This window comes from Apteryx rowi, unplaced genomic scaffold (genome assembly GCF_003343035.1).
Source record: "Apteryx rowi isolate R43461 unplaced genomic scaffold, aptRow1 scaffold_536, whole genome shotgun sequence".
Lineage (NCBI taxonomy): Eukaryota > Metazoa > Chordata > Aves > Apterygiformes > Apterygidae > Apteryx > Apteryx rowi.
The window spans coordinates 553,692-581,152 of NW_020450801.1; the positions used below are offsets into that span (position 1 = coordinate 553,692).

General features: G+C 39.7%; 1 protein-coding gene across 1 annotated transcript; it reads right to left on the reverse strand.

Moving 5' to 3' along the window:
* Nucleotides 1-1,635: 1,635 nt before the first annotated feature.
* DCLK3 (doublecortin like kinase 3) lies at nt 1,636-27,115 on the reverse strand. The gene is made up of 5 exons (XM_026081050.1): nt 26,929-27,115; nt 10,503-12,385; nt 3,806-3,938; nt 2,706-2,873; nt 1,636-1,832 (listed from the first exon to the last, which is right to left on the reverse strand). The coding sequence occupies exons 1-5, from the start codon at nt 27,113-27,115 to the stop codon at nt 1,636-1,638; spliced, it is 2,568 nt and encodes an 855-aa protein (XP_025936835.1).
* Between the last annotated feature and the right edge of the window lie 346 nt (nt 27,116-27,461).

Genomic DNA, 27,461 nt, shown 5'->3' on the forward strand with positions numbered 1-27,461 from the left:
CATTTTGGTAATTCAGAAAGGTTACACAATTTTATCATTCAGCAAAAATAATATTCTGGCTCACATAGTTATGAAAATGTACTTCCGATTCTGAAATGCTTCTGACTTCCCTCACTATGAAATACATATGCAGAGCATCAGCCCTGCAACTGTAAAATACCCTCATTCATTTCTATGAGCTATAAATTCAACACTAATACTACTGACATTTTTAATGTTAATATTATTTGCTAACATATGAAACTCATAGACAAAGCACTGTAAAAGAGACAACAAATGTGCTTTTCGGGTTTGATTAGTTAACCAGGAATTCCAAGATACAAAAGCCGTTCTAGGTCATGACCATTCTCAGGATTGGATTTTTCCCCAAGGATTTCTTTAAAACTCCATCCAATCCAATTATAAATAACATAAGCAACAAAGCATCTGACACTTCTCCCAGGAGACCTTTCCATAGAATAACAAGAAGTTGTTTTTCTGAGTATTTCATCCCATTGTCCATTCTCACATAAGCAATGAGAAAAAGTTCCCAGGGGAGGCAACAGAAAAAAAGAAGTTGTAAACTACACCAACAAAGTGTATAAAAGCAATTCAGCTGCCAAGCGTGTTCATGGAAGGAGAACCATAAAGGTAAGAGCGAACACGAGAAAGTCACAAAAGCAGCTTCCTAGTTTTCTCCTCTCCATCAGCATGGAAGAGTCACAGATGTATACGGATGACTCCCAAGAAGAAACTGAGTATAAAAAAAGTGTGAGTAATAATTCTGTACATGTACCTTCATAAAAAGAAGCAAAGTTCTCTTAGAAATTTCCTAGCTTTCTATTTCCCARAGTAGGAAGAAAAGCACTTCACAAGGTATTATTACAGTCCTGAAAATGTATCAGCCATGACATCTTTCCATCTCTTCTCATAGATATACAAAACTACCATACTACACAGAAACTACCATATTTTAACAGACACATGGTACAGTCTATTGCCCTGTCTCTCAGAACATCTAATGAAAGATGCTGCCAAGGGAGATAATATAAAATATCTGATTTTGTCTATAAGGATTTTTCTTCTCTCATAGCTTAATAAATAGCATCTTGCCTTTTACTTAACATATCCTACAGCTAAGGGATATATTTATTTACTGTTTTATTCCCTCACCTTCTCCATTGCTCATAGGAATTGGTGAAAAACAGTTTAGAGTATTAGTTCAGGATATGTATGCAGACAATCATTTTGACAACACTATAAACAAAACTCCTAGAAGGTATTATACAAAAAGAGATAGAGAAAGCACCTCACTGTCATTACTAATGTTGGCTATAGAAACAAACATTTGTCACCTAGAAATGATAGATATTTTGTAATGTAAAAGCCCTAATCAGTATTTAACAAAAAAATAAAGGATACCCTCCAGAAGATATCCAGTCCCCACTGATGTCAACAGCAAGACTCCCAACTAACATAAGAGGGAGGTGGATTAGAATTTGATTCATGTCCTTCTCCAGAGTCTCTAAATTAAAAAAAGGCCTTGCAATGGCCAGCAACAACTGTATACTAAAGACCCAATTCATTTAGAAAAGAAAACAAAAGTCATTAATTAATCAAAAAAAAAAAAGATGACTAGATTAGTTTGAAGGGACTTCAGGTGTCCTCATCTGCAGCTTCCTTGCGGCGCTGGGTCCGGAAATGACGCTCAATATTTTTTGTCACTTCCCTCTGCAAATTTCTGTTGTTAGTTTTTCCAGCTGTTCTGATCCAAGGATGCTGAAGCACTTGTCGTGCTGTGTAGCGCTTTTGGGGATCCACTATCAACAGCCTGGTTATGAGGTCTTTTGCTGCTATTATGAAAGACAGAAAAGGAGGGAGGAGAAAAGTGATGTGATAATGCAGGCAGTTATACCTACACAAAACATCCTTCTCATTTTTCCTATTAATTTTACCATAGTGACTTTTGCGGCTACCCCAGGAGATATCCTAGCAACTGGATTTAGAACTACAGGCAAGAGACATCAAATCTCCACCATGTCCCTTACTGATACATTTCTGCCCTATAGAAAGAGATTTAAAAAGGGAAGGGAACTTAATCTGGAAAGTATGCTGTAGGCATCAGGCTAGGGGCTCTCATTCACAGGAATCAGTGTTGGGTATCTGATCCTTCAAAGACCATAAAAGTTGTAGAACTCCAGTGAGAAAGAGGTTGGGGGTGGGGAGAAGGGAAGGGGGCTGTTTAAGTTTTTCAGGGAGAGAGGGGTTTTAGGGTTTTCAGTTTTGAAAAATGCATAAGGACACTATACTAGCCTGTGGGAGAAAAGAGATTACTAAGTGCAGACCCCATACATTTCAATGGAAAATCCACACAGAGTTCTTTAGAGCAAGAATTTCCTTCTCAGGTTATCAATCTAACATACRATTGTGGTACCTTTTTCATGGAGGCAATTCATACAAGCAAGGTGAGGAAAATCCTTGCTCTTGCCTCAGAAAGGGAGTAATCAGTTAAATCAATCATACCCGATATTCACATTCACATTGATACTACCAGAGGATCAACTTCAGATTTGAAACAAATACAGATTCACACAAAACAGACCTTGAAGACAACACCAAAGTTCACCAACGTCTCTGTTCTGTCCAAAAGTGGAATTTATGTGTCCATACCATTCCAGGGAAGAAGTCTGTCACTTCTCAGGTATGGTATAAACGATGACTCTTACCTGCAGAAATATTGTCCCAGTATGGGGAAAGGAACTCATAATGACCCAGCTGTATAATCTGAAACAGCTCTTCTTGATCACGTTCCTGACTGCGAAAAGGGGGAAAACCGCAGAGGAGAATGTAAAGGATCACACCAGCTGCCCACATATCAACTTCAAGCCCATAACCTTAGGAGAAAAAGACAAACCACAGGCTAACTATCTTTTACCGAAAGTCCTGTTTTAGAGAGAAAAGTCATAAATGGTAGGAAACTTTTTTCTTCCATTCTCCAAGAAACACAGAAGGTTGTTTCTTGAAAAGATGAGGTCAGCCAAAGAATGAGTGGCTGGTACACCATGTTTTCAAGCTGAGCTGTACTGTTTGTTAATAACTACAGCTCTCCCAAAGTCCCTCTCTTCTTCAACACATTCTCTGTCTCACAAGGCCAGTGTCAATTGGAGCCTAATTGAAAAAACACAGCTTTTATTTGTAAAATAGTCCTTCTCAGATTCTCTTTCAAAAAAGCACTACGAAAGTGCCAAGTTTCCATTGAAACAGAATATAACTGGAGATGCGCAACCCAGCTCCACAGAACAAGAAACAGAAATAGCTTTGCTTGAGTCATCAACAGAACTGACACTTTTCCAGGTCTGAATCTTTTTGGATATGAAATCGCCAAACCTTCTTCTGATTTGAACTACGTTTGGGGTTGTTATGTAAGTATGGGATATATTTTCACAATCTTTTTGCATCATTATGGGCCTTGGAGTTGTTTGGATTGCAAACATGAAATGGGGGTGACTATCCTCAGGTTGTAAGATGAACTCTTCCTCATTTACCCCATTTCAGCAATTATTTTCTATGGCATTTTATGTCTTGCCTGCTTGAAAAATATCACATTTACGTTACCATAAACTTTAAAACCGCAGATACGACTGGTGTCATGCTTATGTTTCTCAAAAGCTAAAAGGTTTTCTTTCCTTTCACAGATTATACTGCTAGCCCATCTCCTACCCTGTAAAGACATATCGATAGGTTGAAGCATTCTGGAATATTTCCATGATTAGAAAGTTCAGAGTAATCATATGATTTACTAAAAATTATAAATATATACACTCACCCTTCTCAGCAAGTATTTCAGGGGCAACATATGTTGGTGTTCCACACACAGTAAATATGGGTTTTGTAACCTGCTTTGCAAGGCCAAAATCTGCTAGTTTCAGTGTAGTAGATTTATCTGCATTATGCTGAACCTATACACAACAAAAAAAATGTACATATTTAGTCCAGATTCATTTGAAGACATCAAAATATAAAGGAAGCAGTTAATAATAAGCAGGAAGAAGTAAGTCCTGAGAGTAATGCTTTCAAGTAAATCAAAATGAAATGGAAACAGCATTTTGATAAACAGTATTTAGAAAGTTGTTTGCGTATACTAAGTTGGTGTATATAATTAAGAGGAGAAGCAATAAAGGAAAAGGAAACTTTGTTCTAAAAGCTCTGGCACACTCTAACCTCCAAGAAATGAAAAGGTAGGAGGATGAAAAGTAAAGGAGAGTGAATTCAATGTTAATTTTCTTCCCTTGTGAAAACAAGTTCTTCTTTCCCTTTGGAGAGAGGAAAGCTGTGAGCTTCTTTACGCTGAAACATGATATTCCCAGGTAAGTTACTGACTTCACAGTGTCACCCAAAAAGCATAACTCCCTCATAAAAGTCTAATAAAAAACCAAACAACTCTTCATTTCTTTGCAAATTATTCTGCTACTCTACCTGCTGCCCTGAAAACAAGTATGAGTCACAGTCATTACATATTAAGAGTTGGAGTAATAGATCCAGGTGAAATATCCTCCTAAATGTGTGTCTCTTGCAGTTCCCATCTCCTACATCCACCTGGAAAGTAGTCAAAACACTTCTTCCCATTCTAATTTTGTTTTTCTTTAATTTGTAATGTGGTCAATGAAACATTATTTTAAGAAACAAAATATTCAAAGGTCAAGTCATGAACAAGATAGCAAGGTAATAAAACATATCAATATTCTTAATACTGGTGACTGATATTCCAACATTCTTTAAGAATTAAAAAAGTGTCATGTTGCTTTAAATGAGAAATTGTCCATCTCTGTAACTACAGGGAAAAGACCTGCAGTGAACATGTCTACAAGAAACCCAAGGAAATCCAGACTCACAGGTTTTGAAGGGACAAGCTGGAATATGATACGGCAGACATACACCATGCTTTAACACTTCACACTTTGCCACCAGACAGTGCTTGAAATGGCCAAAAATTCAAGATAGTCTCTGTTATAAGACAGCAAAGGGCACAGATGGGACAACTGCTCTCCTACATTACAGCCAAATAATCCCTGCTTGTCTTCTTTATAGCAATTATGAACACTCTTCTAGTTTCCAACCAACAAAAAGTTTTGGGGTTTTGTTGTTTTCCTAAGAAAAAACAGTTTTCAGTGTGAAACTGAAAATAAAGTTTACTACAGGCAGGCAGTAAAAACTTTTGCTGGAGAAAGGTAAAATGTAGTAGCCATCTTTTTATTTTTTAAAAGCAGACAACTTCATGATGTTTTGTCATGATGTGCTGTGAACACATCAGCTGAGAAAAATGAAAAATAAATTATATAAAGGTAACAGTTACTTCCTAGAGAAGCATCTATACACAGAATTTAGATTTGAAGCATATGAGTAATAGTGGTAGCATGCTAAAAAAGTTACAGTGGAAAATTTCAATTTTATATATTCTATGAATATACAAGTATGAATATATTTTATATTATACATATAAAGCTTTTAAAATTACACAACAAAACTGTATCACACAGATTTCCACTAATATCCTGCATGCTATCATTCTAAGACAAATATCAGTTTTATGTTTATGTAAACATTTAGAAACCAAGGTGGGTCACTGGTCCTAATCCCAATCTTACCAAAGTCAGTTGGGAACATCTGGTTGTCTTGCTTTGTGAAATACACTTATACTTTTTCTTTTATCAGGACATCAAACTCTAATCTCTCAACAGAGCACAAGGTGGCAATACTGCACTGTCTGTTCTTCCAGGACAAAACCAGTAAGCTTTCATTTCACATAACAACCAAACTGGTAGGCACTTGGGTATATTTTTACAGCTTCATGACAACTGTTTCAAAGAAAGCGTGTAACCTGCTGGCATGCTTGAAAACCTCAACCCAGAGCTCCTCAGCATCTTCAGCAATACTATGCTCAGAACAACTCAAACTCAGCTCACGTGGAGTGAGCTCAGGTGAAGGATCCCAATCCTTGTACACTCCAGTCTATCCATTCCATTGCCTGGCAGCAGAAAAGCATGTAAATTCTTTTCAACACAGAAATGTATATGCCACTCTGAAACAAAAGGTTCCTAGGTCACTTTTGTTTCTTCTGAGGCCAGAGTACTTACTCACAGCAGCATGACAGAAATCCAGAGCCTGCTCAAGAGAAATCCAACCATGCCTCCCACACCTACAATACGCACTCTGCAGAGCCAATGTGAAATGGCGCTAACAAAACAAAAATGGTAACATTAGATGATCATACTAACCTCCCGTGATGCCTAAAAAGATACCTATTAAAGCATCTGCACTCAAGACAAAGAATGGTTCCAAAAGCCCATTTAAAAGGCCTGCCTTATCTTAACTACCTACAGAGTCAGAGATAAGGAGGAACAGTATTCAGTACACTTTCTATAAGCAGCCAGTTTAGGCATTATAAATATTTGTGTCCTTCAACTGTAAGGGAAGTGTCTGGTAGCCTTGGACTGCAGGCAGTCAAAACTGCTCACCACTCTCTCGAATGCAGATGCCATAATGGGATATTTGAATACTGTTTTGTATTTCTAACTAGTCCAGCTAACCAGACTAACCAGTCTTCCACCTAGAAGATTTTAATACAGCCATCTCTAATAGAAAGCCAAATTCATCTTCAAAGAAGGGGCAAACTGATCCTTCTTCTTTCTCCTGCCTGCTGATGACTGCCACCTCTTCATGTTCCTGTATGTTTTCCACATCTACACTGTGAAATTCAACAGGACGTTTAAGATGGCGATTTATAGCATAAATATTCCTCTGTATGCAAATACATAAGGTAGCACAGATTCTTCACATAGACATCATGATAGCAGGACTTTTGTATATTAGAAAGAGATACTCAGAGCTAAAGAGAAAGCACTGCTTATATACTTGAGTTTCAGACTTCTCTTGCTGCTAGCTAGAAGAATACCTCTATGAAAAAATCTTACAGAAAATTCCCTGTGTAGGCTTATCATACTGAAAGCTCCTGACAGGCAACCAGTTAAATAGGATTTTAACTCAAATGCATTTGGAAATCCCTGACAGTGCTTTGTGTATTTGTAGATAGTATCACAAAACTGAAGTTAAACGAGAGAAAAGCTAAACTTGAAGTTCTCATATATGAAAACTTAGAGAAAAGGAGAAAAAAGAGGAAAAACTCAAATGCATGAGAAGCTATAACAGTTATAATATTATTTATAAAGCCCAATGTTAAACACAGTTACCATACTGGCATGTTTTGGAAGCATCAAGGAGATAAATTAACAATCACTGATACAAGAAGGGGCAAGGTTGTGACTTTGGGTCTTTTACAGCCATAAACTGGAAAAACAGCCACCGCACTTTGAAACCGATTTCTAACCCACAACTCAAGAAATGTCACTTCCAGTAGAATTAAAAAGTCCTTTAGCCAAGAACCTCATTAGAAAATTCTGTTCCTCCTATGCTCCTCCAGGTAGCATTAAAGAAGTGACTGGCTTCTTTTGTGGGGCTAAATACACCATATTGCTCATCTTTGGTAGCAAAGGTTTTATTGTTAAACATCTAGTCCTAAATCAGGTGACTGTGTTAGCTGACAGGAGGGAGTCAGAGCAGCTGTCTTCACACCAGCTGTCAAACAGATTTTGTTTTTGTAATGCAGTCACCACCCTTCTGCCTCACAGTTATGCTGCAAGGAGCATGGAAGTTGCTGGCAGCCACAGCAGTAAGAGAGGGAGGGGGGAACAAAAAGGGATAACTGTGGATGTTATAGAAGTATAATAACTAGAGGACAGTTCTACAAGAGGAACAAGAGTGAACTAATTAAACCAGGTCTCCAACTCTGTCCTGTGTGAATAACCTTACATTTCATGAGACATCAAAGTGTATTTCCACCTTTCCTTCTGTGGTAGGTAGAAATAGGGTTTCCCTTCTTTCCCCGGCTGCTTATTCGCATGAAACTTGTAGAAATATTTCTTCCTCAGATTGCTGTTCTGTCAACTCTGATGGAAATTAGCCAGTACGCTCAAAAGTCATTAGGAGCAGGATTAGACTTTCACACATAGCAGGTTTATAGCAGACAGACGCATTGCTTTAGGAAAAAAGACTAAGGATGTTTTTTCTTCCATTCTCCATTTGCTAGAAAGGTTTAAGAAATATGGAAAAATTACAGGCAAGAAAGAGAAAGGACAGGATTCACCTGACCAAAAACAGACATCCAAAATAGGATAAATGATTCAACAGCCTAATGTGTGTGCCTATTTCTTTTCACTATGTACAAAGAGAGCCTAGGAAAGCTAGCTCAGACTTAAACATCTACAGAGCAGCAATCTGAAGTGAAGTGAGAGGTATCCCACAACCCAGAACAGAAAAGGTGATGTTTCAGGATGCCAGCACTCACAGCACTGTGCTTCCTCTCCAGTAGACTACCCACAGCCCCTGACCTGCCAACACTGGATGAGCCCATGAATTTTTCTTCAACGCTTGTTACTGTTCAGCTCTGGCTGACACTTTAAGATTAGCAGCAGCAGTCCTTCCTACTCCGTTACTGCTTCAGTGACTCCAAGAAGTCAGAAACAGCACCTTTTAGGTCAGAAAGACAGAAATCTTCACTTAGATAACTTGTATTTACTAAGATGCTTATTGGATAGCACGTGAAAACCTTGCTAAGTACCATTCCCAAACACTGTGATTAAAAATACCCTTCTGAGAAGGATTCCTTACAGAAGGGACCTGTGCTGCTGGACAGGGTTGGTACAATTCCCACACCTCTGCACTAAATGGCAGGGGTAAGTTCCACTGGAATATCTACAAATAAGCAAAATACTATCAACAATTTATAACTTCATTTGACTTGTTGAACTTACTACTTACCTTAATTTTTCAATGGGAAGCTTTATGTAAACTACATATAAGGTAGATGTTCAGTCAATTAGCAGCAAGGGGAAACTCCAACAGATAAGTCTTTTCGCATTCAGTTTGGGCGACCCTGATGATACAGCAAAATACCTACAGGCCAGGAGTAAGTTTGTCCCTGCAAAATATTTTCTGACATGTATGTTTAGCCAGAATGGACAACGTGATTATTCCAATGCTACAAAACTTGCCGCTGCCCAGGAATCTCTGTTTAGCAGAGAGTCAAATTAAATGTGAAAACAATCTGAACAGATCTGTATCACACCCCTCTTTCTGCTTACCTGCGTCATTGTGATGATTACACATTATAAAGGGAAATAAAGCATCTGGTCTCAGGTGTTTCACATGTACCAGTTTAATTTCAGTAAAGAGGAAGGAGCAGAGCCTGGTTCAAAATGGAAAATTCTTCCAGCCTCTGGAAGAGCACCCTTCAGTTCTGAGTGAAGTCTTGCTTTCACATCAAAACAATGAGCATGAAGGCAGGGCCTAGAAACACAATTCTTTCCGCAAACCAACCACTTGCACTCTCCATCTTTTCTTTACATGCAGCCTACATACCAATAATCTTCTTCAGACTATCCAGGTTGCATAGCAGGAGCTAGTATACATACTATTGGTTGATTAAGAGATTCAGGAGCAAACCTTTCACGCCCATCCTTGTCCAATCTCTGCTTATTCTACAAGCTATGCTGTCTTTTTTGTCCAGTAATTCCCAGTGATACCTTCCCAATATTAATTCCATTAAAGAACTGAATGGCACATAAGACCAAATTGCCTATAACCCATTTTTGGCTAACTGTGATCTTCCACCAGCAGACCAAATTAGATTTGCAAAAACATGGTCTCTATATGGTCCAAATTTTGGAACTTTAGTGCAAAAGCATAAGACATAGGATTGGCAAGGGAGCTCATGTGAGTAACTCAACTGATTTCAGTGCTGAATGCAAAGAATGTAGCCTCGGAAACGTGTTGCAAAAAAGAATTTTGCTTTTTGGCACAAGGGTTGTACTTGGGCTGACTTTAGTGCTCAGTGCTATAATTCACTGAAATACTCATCTTGCAGTTTCAGATTATTACAACCAACTGCATCATACTTCTGCTCTTGAGAAACAAAATCATCACAAGGCAGAAACTGCTACAGGAGAGGACTAGCATGTTGGTCTGCAGAATGTGACTGCAGTTAACAAAGAGAGCTTCAAATTAATAAGCTGAATTGGCAATTTTAATACATTCCGGTCTGCAAGGGAGATGCCTTATGATTCAGCACTTGCTTCATGCAAAGCATTCAAGCTTGGATACCTAGAAGTCAGATATTAAATAACAGACCTGATTTCCAGAAATATGCAAAAATTCACTATGCAAGAAAGCCAGGTCACTTACACATGAATTTCTATCTGCAGGCACTACTATCAGCAGTGTACAGCAGATATATGCAAAGCAAACCAGAAGGCTACTTTCACTTCAAAATTGTACTCTTTTTTCCAAACTTTACTGCTACAGTACCTCTTCTCTGCACTGTATTTTCTTAAGAAATATCCAAAGATCCATAACAAAAAGAAAAATAAATCCAGCTCTTGCACATATATATTGTTAGTGCCAATACTTACCAAAAGATTCTCTGGTTTGAGGTCTCTGTGAACAATGTTTTTGCTGTGAATATAAACCAATGCTTCGCACAGGTCAGTGATCATGACAGCAGCATCGTGTTCTGTGAACTTCACACTTTCTATGATTGCATCAAATAAGTCCCCACCTGGGACATACTCCAGGATTAGATAAATCTCAGCCTCTGTTTCATACACTTCAATTAAGCTTACTATATTGGGATGAGAAAGACTCCTGATGATCAGAATCTCACTTTCCATCATGTCCTCCTTCCCCTTCAGCTTGGACTTATCAACAATTTTCATGGCATAGATCTCCTGGGAGATGCAGTGGCGACATTCCTTCACCACTGCAAAATTCCCATCCCCAATGGTCCTGCCAATCTCATAGTGGTTTTCCACATCAGTTCTGCTTTTAATAGCATGCCTCCGGCTTGTGTCTTCCAGTCCCTGAGCCTTGTTTTCCTCTTTATTCGTTCTGCGCTCTCCTGCTTTTTCTGGTCGTCTCACGTCATTGTCCCTGTGTAGAATATCCCCCTCTCTTCTGGCACCCTCCTCTTTAGTCCTTTGCCCTTCTCTGCCCTCCCTGTGTATTTTCAATGGTTTCTCTGCATCTTTTGGAGTATCTTTCATTAGCCAACCACTTTGGTTAGTTATGCAGCTACTTCCATTCTCTTCCTTCACTTCACAAGTTACCTGCCGTGCTTCTACAGCATTCTTCTTGATTTTTACTACTCCTTTCTCATGGTTTTCATGCCTCTCTAGACCCCTTTCCTTCTCAATGCTCCTTTTTTGCTTTTCCAGCTCTTCATTAATGTTCCTATGTAAGTGCTTCCATGTCCTCCTACAGCCATTATCTTTCAGTCCAACTTCCTCAGCTTCCAGAGAAATTTCTGAAGATTTTCGGCAATTCCTGGCTTTTGCATTCCTTTCTACATGGTACCTCTGACATGTGCCTGTGTTGAGGTCTCTGTTCTCAAATGAGGTCTCAGCCTGCCTTTCCTTTTGTAACTTTTGTCTGGCCTGCCTTTCCCATTGACACTTCTCACATCTCGTTACTTCCTCTGAACTCTCTTCTATTCTTTTCTCAGGACTCTTCTCTTGGTTACAGCGCCTCTCACCTTCTCGGGCTTTTCTAGAAGGCTTCACCCCTTGCTCACCATCCCAGCTTTCTCTAGTCCACTTTTTTTTGGTTTTCATCTTTCCCTCTTGCCTTGTCTTGGCTTGACTTTTTCCTTCACATCTGGCTATCAGTTTGGGAGACACGGCATCACTGCAGTTCTTGGCAACTTCTGTCTCATCAAAGCCACTGTCCACTTTTGAAGCCTTGTCATACAGCCTGCTCTTCAGTTTTTGGGACTGCTCCTCATTCTGCTGAATTGCACTGACAGCATAAGGATTATCCGGATAAAGTTCTTGTATTACCAGTTCCAGATTCTTCAAAGTGAGCTGCTCTCTCCCCACAGCTATGAAGGCGTCACCATCCCTGAAGAAGTCAGAAACGCTTCGGATTTCTCTACCTCTCAGATTGTAAAGCTTTCTCACACGGTCATTCTTCCAGCGTGGAAATCCCAGAGCTTCTGAAATGTCAGCTATCAGCTGTTCAAAAGTCTGGACCGATCTTCTGTTCAGAAGCAAGGTTATCTTTCTGAGTGCGTGTCCACTGGGTTTCACCACAGTAACAATCCTTGGCTTCACAGGGCTATGCTCTGAATGTATTGTGTGAAAACCATTCCGGCGATTAAAAAATGGTGAACTATAACTATTTGCACTCAAACATGGTTTTCCAAAGTTTCCTCGATCAACAGAAGAAGTCCCTTGTAGTTTCCTTTCCTTTACTTTTGAACTTGGATTGTGTGATGTATGGTCAAACAAGCCTCGATGTCCTAGAGCAAACAAACAGCAGAAATATTATTCATTATCCATCATCAGATGTCTCTGAGTAATAGTATTCCATGCATCAGTGTACATGGTCTCAAAGTCAGGATACATGCATGCAATGTTTATAAAGCACTTAAAGCGCCATCAGGGAGTAACTCCATATACATGCAACTACAAACATTAAGTTTGTCAGCAAATACACACTTCAACAAATACCGCACACATTTTATGACTGAGAGACACTATTCAGATAAATATATTGGAAACAAATAGATCCTTCTCCTGTATCTCATCAGTTTCCAGCAATCCTCAGATATAGGGTTACTCATGCCAGAATTCTATCCAGAGGGTTTAACATCCTGTAATGGATCCAACTTCCATTAACCCACTCCATTCCATTTTGAACCCAATTGCAACTTTCACCACTGCAAACCCTGAGGCAACAAGTTCCACAATTAAATTGCATGATGTGAGAGAAATGAAGTACTTTTGCTTTAAAACTGCTACCAGATGGCTATTTGAGTGCAGCCTTGTATTCTTAAAATAATTATCTTACTGTTCACTTTTCCTGGACCATTTATTTACTTTGTAAATTAAGTAAATTTAAAATAGGGGGGAAAAAGGAAATTCCTTAAAGAAAAGTACCACTTTTGCTATAATTTTATAATAATGTTTGTAGTACATTTAGTAACAATATAATTTATTTTTTTCTTAAAAACTCTTTTAATTCTGTTTGATGTTGAATCATGGTTTTCTGATATTGTGCTTTGACTTTTTTATTCTAAAACATATGTAAAAGCAAAAAGTCCTGAATCCTCCCCAGGCACATTTGCAGTTTTCCCAGCAGGATTTCATCTTGAAACCCCAATCAACAAATAAAATGGCTCTATTCTTCACACGTAATTCCAGAAAGGAAGAACTGAAAACCTAATACATAGTTACAGCCAAACCAAGTTATAACATAAGTCACTATCTATATACAAAACAATGAGCTAAGAATAATAACACTATCTTAAATACTCTGATTTCTTTCACTTATTAAGATTAGAACTTGATTGCAATGGAAGTCTTTTCAGTCATAAGAAATAAACTTTCATAATGAGATCACACTGAGCTTCCAACTCCATTTAATGGTTTTACAGTTTAGTTGGCAACAAAGATTCAATATATTTGAACTAAAAAGATGAAGCCAAAAGAAAGTAGCCAAAATGATTATTGGACCATTGCAATGAAATTCCCACACACAAATGGCTTATCTTCCAGAGAATTCAGCCCATTTTTACACAATATTATGATTTAATAGCCACAGTGTGAGAGAGTTCACTCTCATGAACATTCTTCTTGGTGCTAGAGTTAAGATACACATGTTCAAGAGCTCTTGCAGGCTTAGGCCTATCACATTTTGGTTTTCAAATGCTGAAATATCATCTTCAGTATCTCAAGCTAGATATTTTTATTTGTGCCTTTCATCAAGTCATAACAGAGTGAAAAAAATATGCCTTCATACCTAGAATAACAAATGAAAGGGAAAACTACTTTCTCCCAACAAGGGCTGCAGCATTCATTCACCTTTCCTCAAAAACAGCCTATCCAAAAGGCAACACAGAGTCTGAGTGGGGAAAGTATGACATAGGAAGACACTGTTACAAATCTCCACTCTGATAATGGCTTGGTTTGGTACTGCAATGATGGAGACTTCTGAAACATAAGCCTCACCAGCTAAGCACTTGCCTTAACTCTTGTCTTCATTTTCTCCCTTCTGCCAAATGAGAGAGAATTTTTTTCTCCAAATAAATATTACAAAGAAGCCCAGCTGTCAACATGCTGATTGAAGACGTAAGCATTATATAAGAGCTATGTGTGACTAATGCTTGGTGGTTGTACTGGAGCAAGATATTTCTGTCTTCATTCTACTTTTTAAAGATGATCTCTTGTTATTGAAAGATGACTACATATGTGCTAGTGATTTTTCAGTATCAGGTATTTACATTCTACTCAAATAAAAGCCTACTCTGAATGGAAAAAAAAAATCAGATGTAATAATAGTTCTCTGAAATCTAAATGAATTCCACAATATGTTGGTTACCAGGAACTGCTGAAGCTCTGAATTTGATCAACATTTTCAGATTCTTGTGTACAGTCATCAAAGCGTTATCTTGCTTATGGGAACAGTGCACATTTTTCAGCTTATAATCTTGGTCCAACATAAAAACAATGCTGCACTAACAATGACTTTTCCCACAGATTATGTTTCTCCAAGCTATGCTGCTATTATCACACCTTTCTACAAACACAGTCATTCATTTTAAGTACCTGGCTGCACTGTTGATTGTTTCAGTTAACTGAGTATGGATAATGTTTCCTTTCTTTACTAAAGCAGTTAAGCTTTAAACAGAAAACATGTTTAATTTTTCTCTGTAACTAATGGCCTGTAAGCAATTGTATTTCATTAATAAAAACAATCCAGGGATGTGGTTTTGTACATTTTAAACTGGTTTAATTCCTAGACAAAAATAGTTTGACACATATCACAAATTTTAAAATAATCATTTTAAGAATAAGAATGAATCTCACACCTTTTTCTAACATGAAAAAGGAAGTTACATAAATACTTAAATAAATGCATATGGATATCTCCTAAACTTTTCTGAGAAAAAGAAGAAGTGCCAAATTTTGTCAAAGTGGTCAAAATGACTAATCTATATAAATACCACATAAATTAAGAAATTAATTTAATTTGCCTGCGACAGCTATACATATTAGTTATTTTCTTGTTAAGATGCATTTATTTTACCTGATACATTCTTGTTAAAATATGAAGTAAGCCCCAATCTTTCCTGAAAGTTCATATACCTAAAGCAATAACAAACATTTCTAAAAAGCTATGAAAAGATCACGGGCATATACATACACTCATACATACATATACATACAATCCTATAGCTACGGGCAATCCTATAGCTACAATTTATATTACTTCAAAACCTTGCTTCCATATTTATATAAAAGTAGGAGAGGGAGGAAGGGGAGATGGGAATCAGAAACGCATTTCAATGAGTTGGAGTACTGACAAATGATACACTGGTGAAAAAATGACTGGAAAATGCATTTTTTTCTTTTAATGTCTTACTGAGAGCTAATGGTTGAAAAAATCTGCATGTTTCTTGTAAAGGCTAATATGTTTGAATGCATGCAAGTCTATTTTTACCCATATACACTTCTATCTATATGTTTGTGTTTCACCAAATGTCAGTATATAGGATGATGCAAAAGCTGAAGAAGGCAGAAAACTGTGGGAGAGCACCAAGGCAGAGGAGGGTGCTGAGGGCTATTGCTATGGAGGGGAAGCAGCAGGGCAGCCTGACTGGTAAAAGGCACCATGGATCCCACCTAAGCTGCACACAGCAGCACTGGAAAAAGAAAACTGAGACTTGCAGAAAGATACAGAGCTCTGGATGAGGAAGAACATGGTCTTCCAGGGGCAAATTGATCACACCCAGCCCCTAGGGAAGCAGGAAGGCTGAGACACACGAGATTTGCGGGCCCGAGCAGGTAGTGCGCATGCAAAGTTCAGCCATCTGTTGGCCAGAGCACAAGGGCTCCCTGAAGAGAAAACAGCTGCTGCAGCAAGCACAGTTTCTGAGGTACATTTTTAATAGCCAATTCACAAATTCATGATAATCCTACTGAAACCTACTGAAACTGAAATCCTACAGACAATCCTACTGAAAACAAAACAAAATTTCCTCTAGCAGACCTTTCCTTGGAGGGTTTTGGTTCCCACTCTGGAAGTGGAATAAGATAAAGGAAATTCAAGGCACTTTAGCTCTGAATAAGGTGTGCATGCAAGGCTCCAACCAAACTATATCTTAACAAATGGCTACAGTCCTACAACACCAAGGTTAGTATGTGACCTCTGGCAAACACCATATCATTGCAATTAATTTACTGCTGGCATTTGCCCTTCAAAACTTATCCTTTCCCTTGACCAGTCTCTAAGTTTGTGCATATTAATTAAAATGTTTCCACTCATCTTGCATTCCTTCTTGGCTCTCCCTCTTGAGATCACAGTTTCAGTAATTAACTGAATGGTTTACCCAGCAGCTAATTCTGGTATCAAGTCACAGGTTGCAGTGGAATTAAATTTTTACAAAGAGTATTACAACACAATTTAAAATTGAAGGGAACACTGAAATAGGATCTAGTTATGGCATCACTTTCTGTGAATAAGATGGTTTTATTTAAGCCCTGCAATTTAGAAGGCCTTGGATCAATATGAAAGCCTCCACTTAAAAAAGCAGTTGTGAAAACTCCCTAAAACATTAGTAGGGTTATTCATAAAAGTAAAGTTGCACATAACAGAAATGGTGTAACTGGGAGTGTTTTTCACATATCAGTCCCAAGATAGCATAAACAAAATGTTGTTTCAAATGGGAAGTGAAAGAGCAGAACCAAAAATTTTTTTTTCCTGAAGCCCCAGCAATTGTTGTTGAGGGCATGCAAAACAACAAAGACGACAGAAAGAAGAATCTTAATTGGAATCCAAAACATTTTATTTATGTCAAAGTATCCACAAGTATCTCAAAGTAACCAAAGGAGAAGAGTCTCTCTGGACTGCCTTTAGCTCAGAGCAGCCAGGTATGTAATTCACGCAGTTAACAGTACTCATCACCAGTCAGCTGCAGGATGTAATACGAGTCCTCTAGAAGTATACTATCTTAATCTCCTCTTCTTGCTGTAAATTATTAAATGTTGCAACTTTCAGGGCTAGTGCACACTGTAACTGCCCGAGACTGAAGAAGAAGTAGTATGACAAGTCTGATGAATGTACTAAATTAGTTGCACAGAAACAATATATGATCACAGGCATCCTTTTACAGTGAGTAAATTTTACATGGGCATCGCTTACAGCCCTACTTGTTGGAAACATAGGCCTGTCAGTCCAGTTTGGAAAGGTTCTGTCCAAATATACAGGACATCAGGTGAAAAGATTATTTTTAAAATCTATATATTTATTATAGGTATGGTTTGTCATAACATCCATTACGATGGTTGCTGACACTTCCTCTTAGAGGAACCATTCCTTAGTAGCTTATAATATTTTCAAGTTTCAACTATTTGGGATAGAATCTAGTACACCAGTAACTGCTTAAAGTTGATTTCTCTCTTTTTAAATATTTCAGGTGAAATTGTCTAGCCTTTCTAGGAAAAAGGCTAGATAAAAAGACATTGTTTTACCAGGTTCAAAAACACTGGTGAGTTTTTCTCTAAATAACTATAGCTGAGGGTGCGGAAACACCCCCTCCTTCCTTTCCTCCTGCTCACCCTTGCCTCCTTGCCATGCTTTCCAGACATTTAGGACAGAGATTTTGTTTGAGTTAGGATGGGCCTTTACTTCAGCAGCAGCAGCAAGTAGTCACCCCATGTCAATTTTATCCATATAAAATTTTACATAGAAAAGGAAGTCTAATTTCACAAGATCTCAGTAAGAGACAATGCCAAACTCAGCAGGAAAATCCCCACTAGTTCCAGCCTGAGCGAGCTCAAAAGGCTCACACAGATCAGAGGCACGGTGTATGTGCCCTTGAGGGGCAGCTCAAGCTTCAAAAATTTCTCTTCCCTTTTAACAGCTACTGAGGCACATTGATAAGAAAAGGCTGGACGGTTGAATGAAAAGTTTGGGATAAGTTACAGTGGCTGGAGCCTCTCACAGGGAGACTGAAAGTTAATAAGGGAAATGGAGGAGAATGGAACTGGCTTGTCAGAAGGGAAGCTGGAAGCAAACAAGCAGCACAAGGATTTGGCTAACAAAAGAAACGAAGACTATAGACAAATACGTGTACAGGCAGATAAACAGGACTAGGGAGAAGAGAAGTCACTCAGTGCTCCAGTGTGTTGTGAAAGATGGACTGGCACCAGAAAAGAGACCAGGATAAGGAATTACTTAAAAGACAGGAGATGAGGAGCCCTGGCAAAAGGACTAAAAATGGAAGTCAACTGGGGGAAGGCAAATGAGACAGAATGGAGGAGGAGCTGGGACAGGAACCTAGAACTTGCTGGGTGAGAACAGAAGGGCTGGGAATAGGAAAGGAAATGAGGGGGGACATTACTCTTCTGGGTATCACTCTGTCCAGAATCCAAACTGGCTATAGCAGTGCCAGTGCCAGAACTGAAACAGGAATGACTGGAGATCTGGACTGGGTGGATAAAAGAAAAAGAGAGGGCTAAGAAGTCACAAGTGAGGAGGAAAAAGGACTGGGAAAGGCTGCAGGAGATGGGGCAAATAGGGCCATATTTAGATACTGGCTGACAGCAATTCCTATGAACTTTGCTGACAAAGTGGAAGCAGAGGGAGACTGGAAATGGGAACCAGTAAATGTGAGGATGGGAACAAGGTGGGCCAGGAAGTCAGGTTGGACCCTGAGCTTATGCAAAAGGACAGGCTTGGAAGCCACTAACAGAACTGTCCTCACATCCCTGGTCAGCTCTGTTGCAGTTCTTCATAAAGGACATCTACCTCCTCCTGTTGTCACTTACCATATCAGTTCGCCTAGATTATTTTTTTAAAAGAATAGAGAAACTACATGCACACAAAGAGATAGCTGTACTAAAAGAACATCACTAAGTTCATTATTAAGAGAAGACAGAACTAAAGTTATCAACACAACTTCAATTCACCATCTCCTTGCATAAAAGATAGTTTACAAGCACATAAGGTTTTTCCTTTGGCCCCTTCGGGCCACAGTGGATCCTCTTTAACAGAAAAATCAGCATCAGGACCATGCAGTGAAAAAGCCTGTTGTCTACAGAAACCTTATCTCTCCAAGCACAGCAGTTGAAAAGTGTGTTGTGAAAGAATACAGAAGAGGAAGAATGTTTTCTCAAGGTAAGGGACTACAGCTTTAGAGAAATGGATTTTATCCCAGACACTTCTACAGAGTTTCTAAGCAATTGACTTAACCTAGATTTTTCAGTGACAATTACATTCTGGTGCCCAGAATAATATCCTAGGACCTGATCTGCAAAAGTATTCGATGGTCACAGTTGCAACAAAATTTGCTGGAAGCTGTACCTCAGGCATATAAAGTATTATAACACAACACATACAAAACACTAAGTCATCCCAAAATTGCGGGCCTGGATATCTCAGATTGCATTCTTCTCTGAATTAAAGGACTTTTGACCTGAATTTTTGCACCTTGACTCCCACTCAGAAAAACATAGTTAATGCACTCTCTTTAGAGCTATCACAAAGATGCTAATCCATGTTTGTGAAGTATTCTGCTCTTGTAAGGATAAGCATGACAGAAAAGCCCAAGAGGAAGTTAATAAACCATATTCACAGCAGGGTTCAAAAAGCATGCCATGAAACGCATGAACAACTGGGGCAAACAGTGAGTTGATGCTCATTACATAAGCTTTGTCCATCCTATGCACCAATGGAGTCAGAGACTCTAGGGAAAATAACAACTGATAGTGCAATTAATGGTTATATCATAATGCACACAAAGCAGGGCAGGGGGGAAGACAACATCACTAATCAATAGTTGTAAAGGCTTGACTTTGTAACTTCAATAATGTTGGATTTTAAGTACCTGTTCTGACAGAAACACATTGGTCAAATGATATGTGCTCAAGACATATTAGACAGTGAGGCAAATACAAATTATATGATGCAATAAAACAGTACTGTAAATCATCTGGTCATCATAACCGTGGTTTCCTGAACCAATGAGATAAGCACAATCTAAGTATTTTTAGACAACAGAAGTGTATTTTAGCAGACAACATCAGGAATTACCTATCACAGTATTTGCAAGAATTATTAATTGCATTATCTACTGCTGCAGAATGAAAACAAAATTACATCCAGTATCATAAATACTGCTCATCAGTGGGAATCTTTCAAAAACAATTTTAATACTGTCACAATAAAAAGGGAATGAGCTTAATTTCTACAACATTATTTCTTCTACCTTTATGGGCAGCTCCTATCGTATTCATGCCAGCACATCCACCTCCAATTTATATAAATAAAAAGATATATTATTAATGTATCTGTCTTATAAATATACAGTTTTAGTCCTAAAAGTCCTATAAAATAAGTATGATGGAATTCCAAGTTCATTATCTTTCACAATTTCACATCAAGCATGCTTAAATTTGCATGGAGTATTATTTTTCCTTTAACTGTCAGCCCTGCAAACTCAACTGTGTGTCAAGTTGGGTTCCTTCTTTCCCGCACATCATCAACAGGACTAAAGTTTCTCCCGGCCAAATTACGTCTTGTTCTATTAAGTGAGCTCCAAAACGTCAGCAGTCAGGAAAAAACATCATTAAAGACTAGTCCTAGAGGACACAAGCAAGGGAGAGACACACTTCTGTATCCGCTCCCTGCCCTCACAAGCCCCTGGCATGCAAGAAGACCACTAAAACATATCTGCTGACAGCATGTAAAAAATAAAAGCTTTTGATTTGAAGAATAAAATAAACATCCATTATGTCATGCAAACTGGAAACCAGATATCTCTAAGTCTTTCAGCCCCATGAAGGTCCATTCTCATTCTTCCCCAGTTTTTCAGGCATTCACTCTAGTCCCTTTCCCCCTCCCTCCCGTTTCAGACTCTCCTTTTCACTGCCAGTTTTGGTATATGGATCCCTCAGTTTATGGGAGATGCTAGAGGGTAAAGAGTACAGAGCGGCTGCAAAGCAGACAGATGCTGTGGCTAAGGATTTCCTCAGGTGGGAAGGGCTGTCTGGAGGGACAGCCTGGGTGGAAAACCTTGCAGCTGGCTGGACTTCAGCTGAGGATGGGAGACCAAGTGATCCCCACACTGGATCCCTTGCTAGAGCTAGGAAAGCTATGGATTTTTCCATTCTGAAGATGGATGCTGCCTCCTTGTCACCCACACCTCCAGTGCCAACCTGCAGTGATATGCATGTAGGAGGCTCAGCACACAGGAACACGCGACTGTATTTACCATATTTGAGAACCATGATGGATAAAAGACATTTAGCAGCCATTCTTCCTTCTCTCTCCTCAAAGAAAATGAATTCAGCTTTTTCCTTTCCTCTTTTTTCTCCTTTTTGCTAAATATTCAGAGCCTCCTTGCAGTCTGCCCTGGCCTTCTCCCACCTGGCTCCCCTCAGAAACTAAGCAGTTGGGGCCAGACTGCTGCAGGGCAGCCTGGTTTGCTTTCTGACAGTTTTACACTCCCTTTCCCCATCCATCCATACTGGTTGGGCAAAAGTTACCTTCCTATCAGCTCATCTGCTCCCCCTGCAGGTCCACAGCAAGCCCACTGTACAGTTTAAGATTTTCTAAATTAAGCCATTTGTAATTAAAAAATAAAATATTTACAGCAAACACATATGGCTATTGCCATGTGTTAGTGTTAAACTGAGCTGAATCACCCCCAGAGCAGCAGATGAAGGTAAAGATTTCATGTAGTCTGGCAATGAGTCACAAGTGCCATCATTTTTACTTTCTTTCTTTCTCTTTTTTTTTTAAGAGAAGAACCCCACTTCCATTATTTTTTTTCTTTCTGACATTCTAAAGGTAGCAGATTAAAAAATGAGCATAATGAAACTCCTTTAAAGAAGTATACAGATGCATAATCTGTAAAGATGAAGTGCACTGCACATGAAATGAAGCAGTGCATTTGGAGATGTGAGGCTCAGTTTAAGTTATTACCCTGCATAAAACCAAAAAAGAACATGATAAAACTGCTCATTTATTTCATTTCTTTCAAAGGTGACAGCCCTGTGTATTTTATTGGTAACAGCTATGCCTGCTTTTTGTAGTTTGACAGGTTTAGGGACGGTCCCAGTAACTAGGGAAGCGAGCTATGCAATCCAGGACCTTCCATCAAGAACATCTTTCAGGAGAGGGGCAGAACTAGCAGAAGAAAAGAAAAGCATCTTACACAACTGCCACATTTGCAATTATCCATCTGTTAAAGCTCTCTGTGTGTTTCTCATGGTTCAGTGTCCAAGGAGTTTCACGTTGATGTTCTGGACTCCTGAACTATCATATATTTCAAATTACTTATTCATGCTTCATCACAAAGTAAGTTTTCATTGCTTTTTAATCCTGTTAGCCAATGCTGTCTCAATGGAAGGAGCAGGATTCTGCTTATTTTTGTATCAGATTTTACTTGGATTGCTTCCTAAATCTCAATTTGATGACTAATCAGTTGCAACTGAGCAAAACCAATGAAAATTAGAGGGCTTGCAGAGGTGTCACTGAGGGTTTAATTAGGCTTCTAAAACCTTTATTACTAATAACATTGTTGCATAACTGAAGAGAAGACCCAGCTAGAGTCTGATTCTCTGTTTAGTTTGCAAAAGTGGCAATTATCCAAACATTTTACTTGGAAATTTAGCACATTTAAGAGATGTTAACTCACGTGTAAGAGTGGAATTTCCAATCCCATTATTACAGATCCACTTTTTAAGAAGAGAGTCATATATTAAAGCCAACATTGCAAAACCAGTTGTTTTGCACCATTTATAAAAGAATTTTTTTTTTTCTCCAGGCAAAACTCTAAGCCAGTGCTAATTATATTTAAAAGCATGATGACAAGCAGAAAGCTCAGAATTTTCACACTACCAGACATTTCTCAGCATTTCTATTAAGTACATTATTTGGGGTGATATGAAAACTAAAAAGCTAAAATATACGTGCAGGCTAGCAACATTGATCGAGTGGGAGATGGTGTTTTCAGAATGATTACTGAAAGCTTCTAAGAATACTTAGCATAGGTAATTGTTTTGCATTCTTATAACAATTAGACTGAGAGAATTACACTAATAACAGAGGGAAGCTGGTAAACGTACCTGATTTCCATTTGCAGTGAAGGCAAATTACCAAAACCTCAAATTCACATTAGAACTAATTGAGGCAGTAGCTCCCCCTGCCCTTTTTCAGTCTGCTTCCAGGATCTAGTGGACATTTTCCTAAAGGAAAGACCACCTACCCTGAAAACAAGGAAATCCTGGAAACAGCGTACTGTAAAAACTCACATTCACCTCTTTCCATTTCTACATTTTCAGCTCTAAGTTACATTGAAGCTAATTAAAAGATTCACATTGCCTTCAGTGAGAGCTGGATCAATCTAAATGAGACTGCTGAATGTTCCATAATGTTCTAGTGCTCATTACATTTACAAGAAAATCTACATTAACACTGATTTCAAGTGTTGTTAAATATTTAGGAATCATCATGTCAAAGCAAAAGAGGGAATACAGTGACAAAACCCCACTCCATTAGCCCTAGAACTGTTGGAAAAGAAGGAAGGACCAGCTTCCAGATCTCTACAAACCTAGAGCTGTAGAAAGCAATGTAAAGCTAAGTGAGCTTAGAAACTGGGAAGTGAATCCCACACAACCTCCCTTAGTCACCACATGTGGAAAGTCCCACAAACACCAAAATAGAGAAGCTGGGTAGGACATGACTAGAAAGCACTGCAGTGCAGTCAGATACAAAGTCTATCGTGAGACTACTAGATAAAGATATATTCAAAACTCAGATTAGCATGCCCAAGTCAATTAACTTAAGACAACATTGAAGACAAGGTAACAGTAGAACAGCTCAACTTCAGGGTCTTGAACATGTGCCAATCACTTGAATTAAAACCAAATTATCTTATCTGTGCTGACACTTTAAGCCCAATTAACCAATTCAGGTTAACGAACCATGTATGGAGATTTACTACCAGAGGCTAGCCCTCAGCTGACATGTCCTGCAAAAGCTTTTATGGGGAGAGTAATGCCGTATCTGTAGATCCACACCCATTACAATACAAGAAAGGTCTAACTCTGCAGGATCAATTCTATCTAAAGAACCGCAGCACAGCTTCCTCAACTATAATATGCAGCCGCCTCTTGAGAAGAGCACAATGGAGTTGCTGTTGAAGACGTAGTGGCTGCACTTGTACTACATAAACTAGTTGTAGTGTATTTTGTAAGCTTTAGATCACTTGACAGCTGTTTTGTGACTGTGCTCTGCTTCTCAATATTTCAAGGAGTGAAACTACATTCAGAGTGTACAAGAAAAAAAAAACACAAGAAAGCGTTAAGAGGAGGGCTAAAGAAAAAGAATACCGGGGGGGGGGCACTTGTTTGATACCCATGTCATTAGAGAAGGCATCAGAAAGTTTTCTACTACATTTGAAAAATTCATCAAGTTTTTTGGGGGGGTTGGCTTTTTGTTTTTTTTATTGTTTGTTTTTTTTACTAACACCACATTCCTTTTTTTCTCTTGTCCTTTCTTAGTTGACAGGAAGTATTTCCTTGGAAACCATAAAGCAGAAGTGTTTTTTTTTTTTCCTCCCCTCTTCTTCTAATTTGTAAATGCTTTTCCATGGCTCCCACTTACTCAGCTCCAAAGACCTTTTAAGTTGCTTCTTTTCTTATCTACCCACTTCTTTGTTCTTTTGCTTTTATTTGATTAATAATTTAACTGATATTTTTTCAGACCAGTCTCCATAGAAAAGTATACTACATGAAACACACAACTCCAAACATTGCAAAAGAAATTGGATCAAAAGCTACAGGATAGCAAAGGTATAATGAATTGCAGAACTTGAACAAGGTTTTTCTAAATATGTGCATATGCATATATTGTTATTTATATTATGAAGTTAGTAGCAAAAATATGCAAGATAAACTATTAGATTAACCCCTCACACAATACAGGTTGAAACCTACAGGCTCAGAGAAGGAAGCGAGAGTTTGTTTACACAGTTGTGAGGTCTTGTTTAAAAGAAGTATTTCAGTACACTGTGTAGCAAAAGCTTCAAAATACAGAGCTGTTTCCAAGCATAGCCTCTCAGAAATTGAAAACTGTCCCATTAGGTTAAACCAGTGGCCCATTTAGTCCTGACTACCGAGGAATGGAAGAAAAATCATGCCACACAGTGAAAAGTTACAGAATAGTCTTCCTATACATATCCATTCTGTTATTAAACAGGAGCAAGTGTAACTGATTTCACTACAGAAGTCAGGGTATGCAAGAGCAGAAGCGGCATTTTGTGCTCCATAAGGCACAGCTGGGTGGTTTGGCTACCGCACCTCAAGGCATCTACATTCGACACTCAGGGCACAATAGCCTTCCCCACCCTTTAAGCCTAAACCTGTAACCCACATAGTTGCAACTGTAGTAATCTCCAAACTGAACACCAGGTGAGAGAAAATTCAGTCTCTAAATGTGTTTTAACACACGGCTGTGCAACAGCTACAAATCTTTGGAACAAATACTGTTTATTTTTACACAGCATCAGTGCTATCTTACTGGCCTATTAGCATTTATTTCAAGTGAACTATACTCACAGCAAGTATTAGAGGACTGCAAATGACTTCTCATCTTTGATTTTTATTGTAATACACATGACCCTGTCCATGCCTTTCAGAATAGTAAACAATGATTTAACCTTCAGATTATAAAGCTTGCTTTTGTATCCTCTACAGCTGCTTAGGTGGTCTCTCAGCCTGGGAAAAGGAAGGTTAGCCTGACCTCCAACAACTCTGTATGAAGCAGCAAACAATTATTCTCCTTTTAGTAGCATCTTATTCTCCTTTTAGTAGTATTTTGCTCCATTTCCCAAAGGCTGTACAAAACTCATTAGGTTTTCTTATGATACAAAGCAGGGCGACTTCTCCTTATTCTAAGAAAAGCAACTGAATGTTGCACAACCCAGGTGATGAGCACAGCGGAATAAACATCCCAGCTTCGCATCTTTGGGGAACACCTTTTTAAAAGATTTTCTTGTCTTTGAAGCTGTTGCCGGAATTCAGCCACAGCTGGCTTTTTCCCAGCTCACCCCGGAGCAGAAATCACTCTTTCCTAAGTCACTCTATCCTAATTTCAAGCTCAAATGCCACAGAAACTCTCCCCCGTCCGTCGCGGCGAGCACCGCCGGGCTTGCACAAGGCAAGCAGTGCTCGCTCCCTGCTCACGCACCCTACAGCGGTTAGGTCAGTAGTATATACACGCAACGTTAACACATGCAGTAACATATAACGGCCAGGGAGGAAGTTTCCCCCGCCACCGGAGCCCGGTCATGCCCCCCCAGAGCCGGAGTCCGGCTGCCCCCAGCTCGCCCGGCCGAAATCGCCCTCAAAACTCACGCCAAAGGCCGGCGTCCCGCCGCGGGGGAGCGGGGCAGGCAGGGCGCGGGGACGGGGCGAGGGGGGCCGCCGCGGGGGGCGAGGGAAGGGCGCACTCACCCGCGCAGTGGCCGTAGGGGCAGCAGGAGCCCGCCGGGGGCTGCAGCGGGGGCGGCGCGGCGGCCGGCATGGCGGCTTGGCTCGGCTCGGCTCGGTCCGGTCCGATCCGCTGGGGCCGGGGCGCACCGCACCGCACTGGTGCGGTGCCGCGCCGCGCCGCCTCCTCGCCGTGAGGGGAGGGGAGCTGCTGGGAGGCGGCGCCGCGGCAATGGCCACACCAACGGTCGCGCCCGCCCCCCCCGCAGCCGCGCGGGGCAGCGCGCCGCCCCCCGCCGCCTTCTCCGCGCCCCTCGCCCCCTTCCCAAATCCCCCCTCTCGCCTCGCTTCTCGTCCACCCCCCGCCACCGCCGTTTCTTCGCCTTGCCCCTGCCTTCCCCTCGTGTCGGCGACTCGCCCACGGCCTGAGTGTGGCCATCCCCAGCCACCAAAAACTGAGTTTTCCCCCCTTGGGCATCCAGCTCTCCAGCTTGGCACTGGAGTTTTATTAAAGGGTGATGCGAAGGCATCCCGCGTGGTTTCAGGCATGCACAATGTTATTCCTCAGGTGGAAGGACTGAGGACACAGCAAGCGCTAGCCCACTGATTAGTTCAAATGCACTTTTTTTTTTTAATGTCTGCTTAAATGCCAAGTCATGGATGGAGTAGACTTAGTAAGTCATTAACTTGGTTTGGATTTAAAAACAAGCACTAAACAGTGTAAAAAAAACCCATATATTAAATGCATGAACAACTGGTTGCCCAGCAGACCTCATAAAATTTGAGAATCATAGTTGCAGTATTTAATGAAGTTGCAAAGAGACTCATCTCAGGCACAGTGCTATTTAATTTTTGTCAGTGATTTAGAAGCAAATT

Bases quoted from the DNA above. Each gene is read 5' to 3' on its own strand.
- DCLK3 (XM_026081050.1), bottom strand. From the start codon at position 27,115: ATGCCTTCGCATCACCCTTTAATAAAACTCCAGTGCCAAGCTGGAGAG. The intron at 3,939-10,502 runs GTAAGTATTGGC...TGTTGTGTATAG, and splicing joins TCAAACCAGAGAATCTTTTG to GTTCAGCATAATGCAGATAA. The intron at 1,833-2,705 runs GTAAGAGTCATC...CTTTCATAATAG, and splicing joins CTGGGACAATATTTCTGCAG to CAGCAAAAGACCTCATAACC.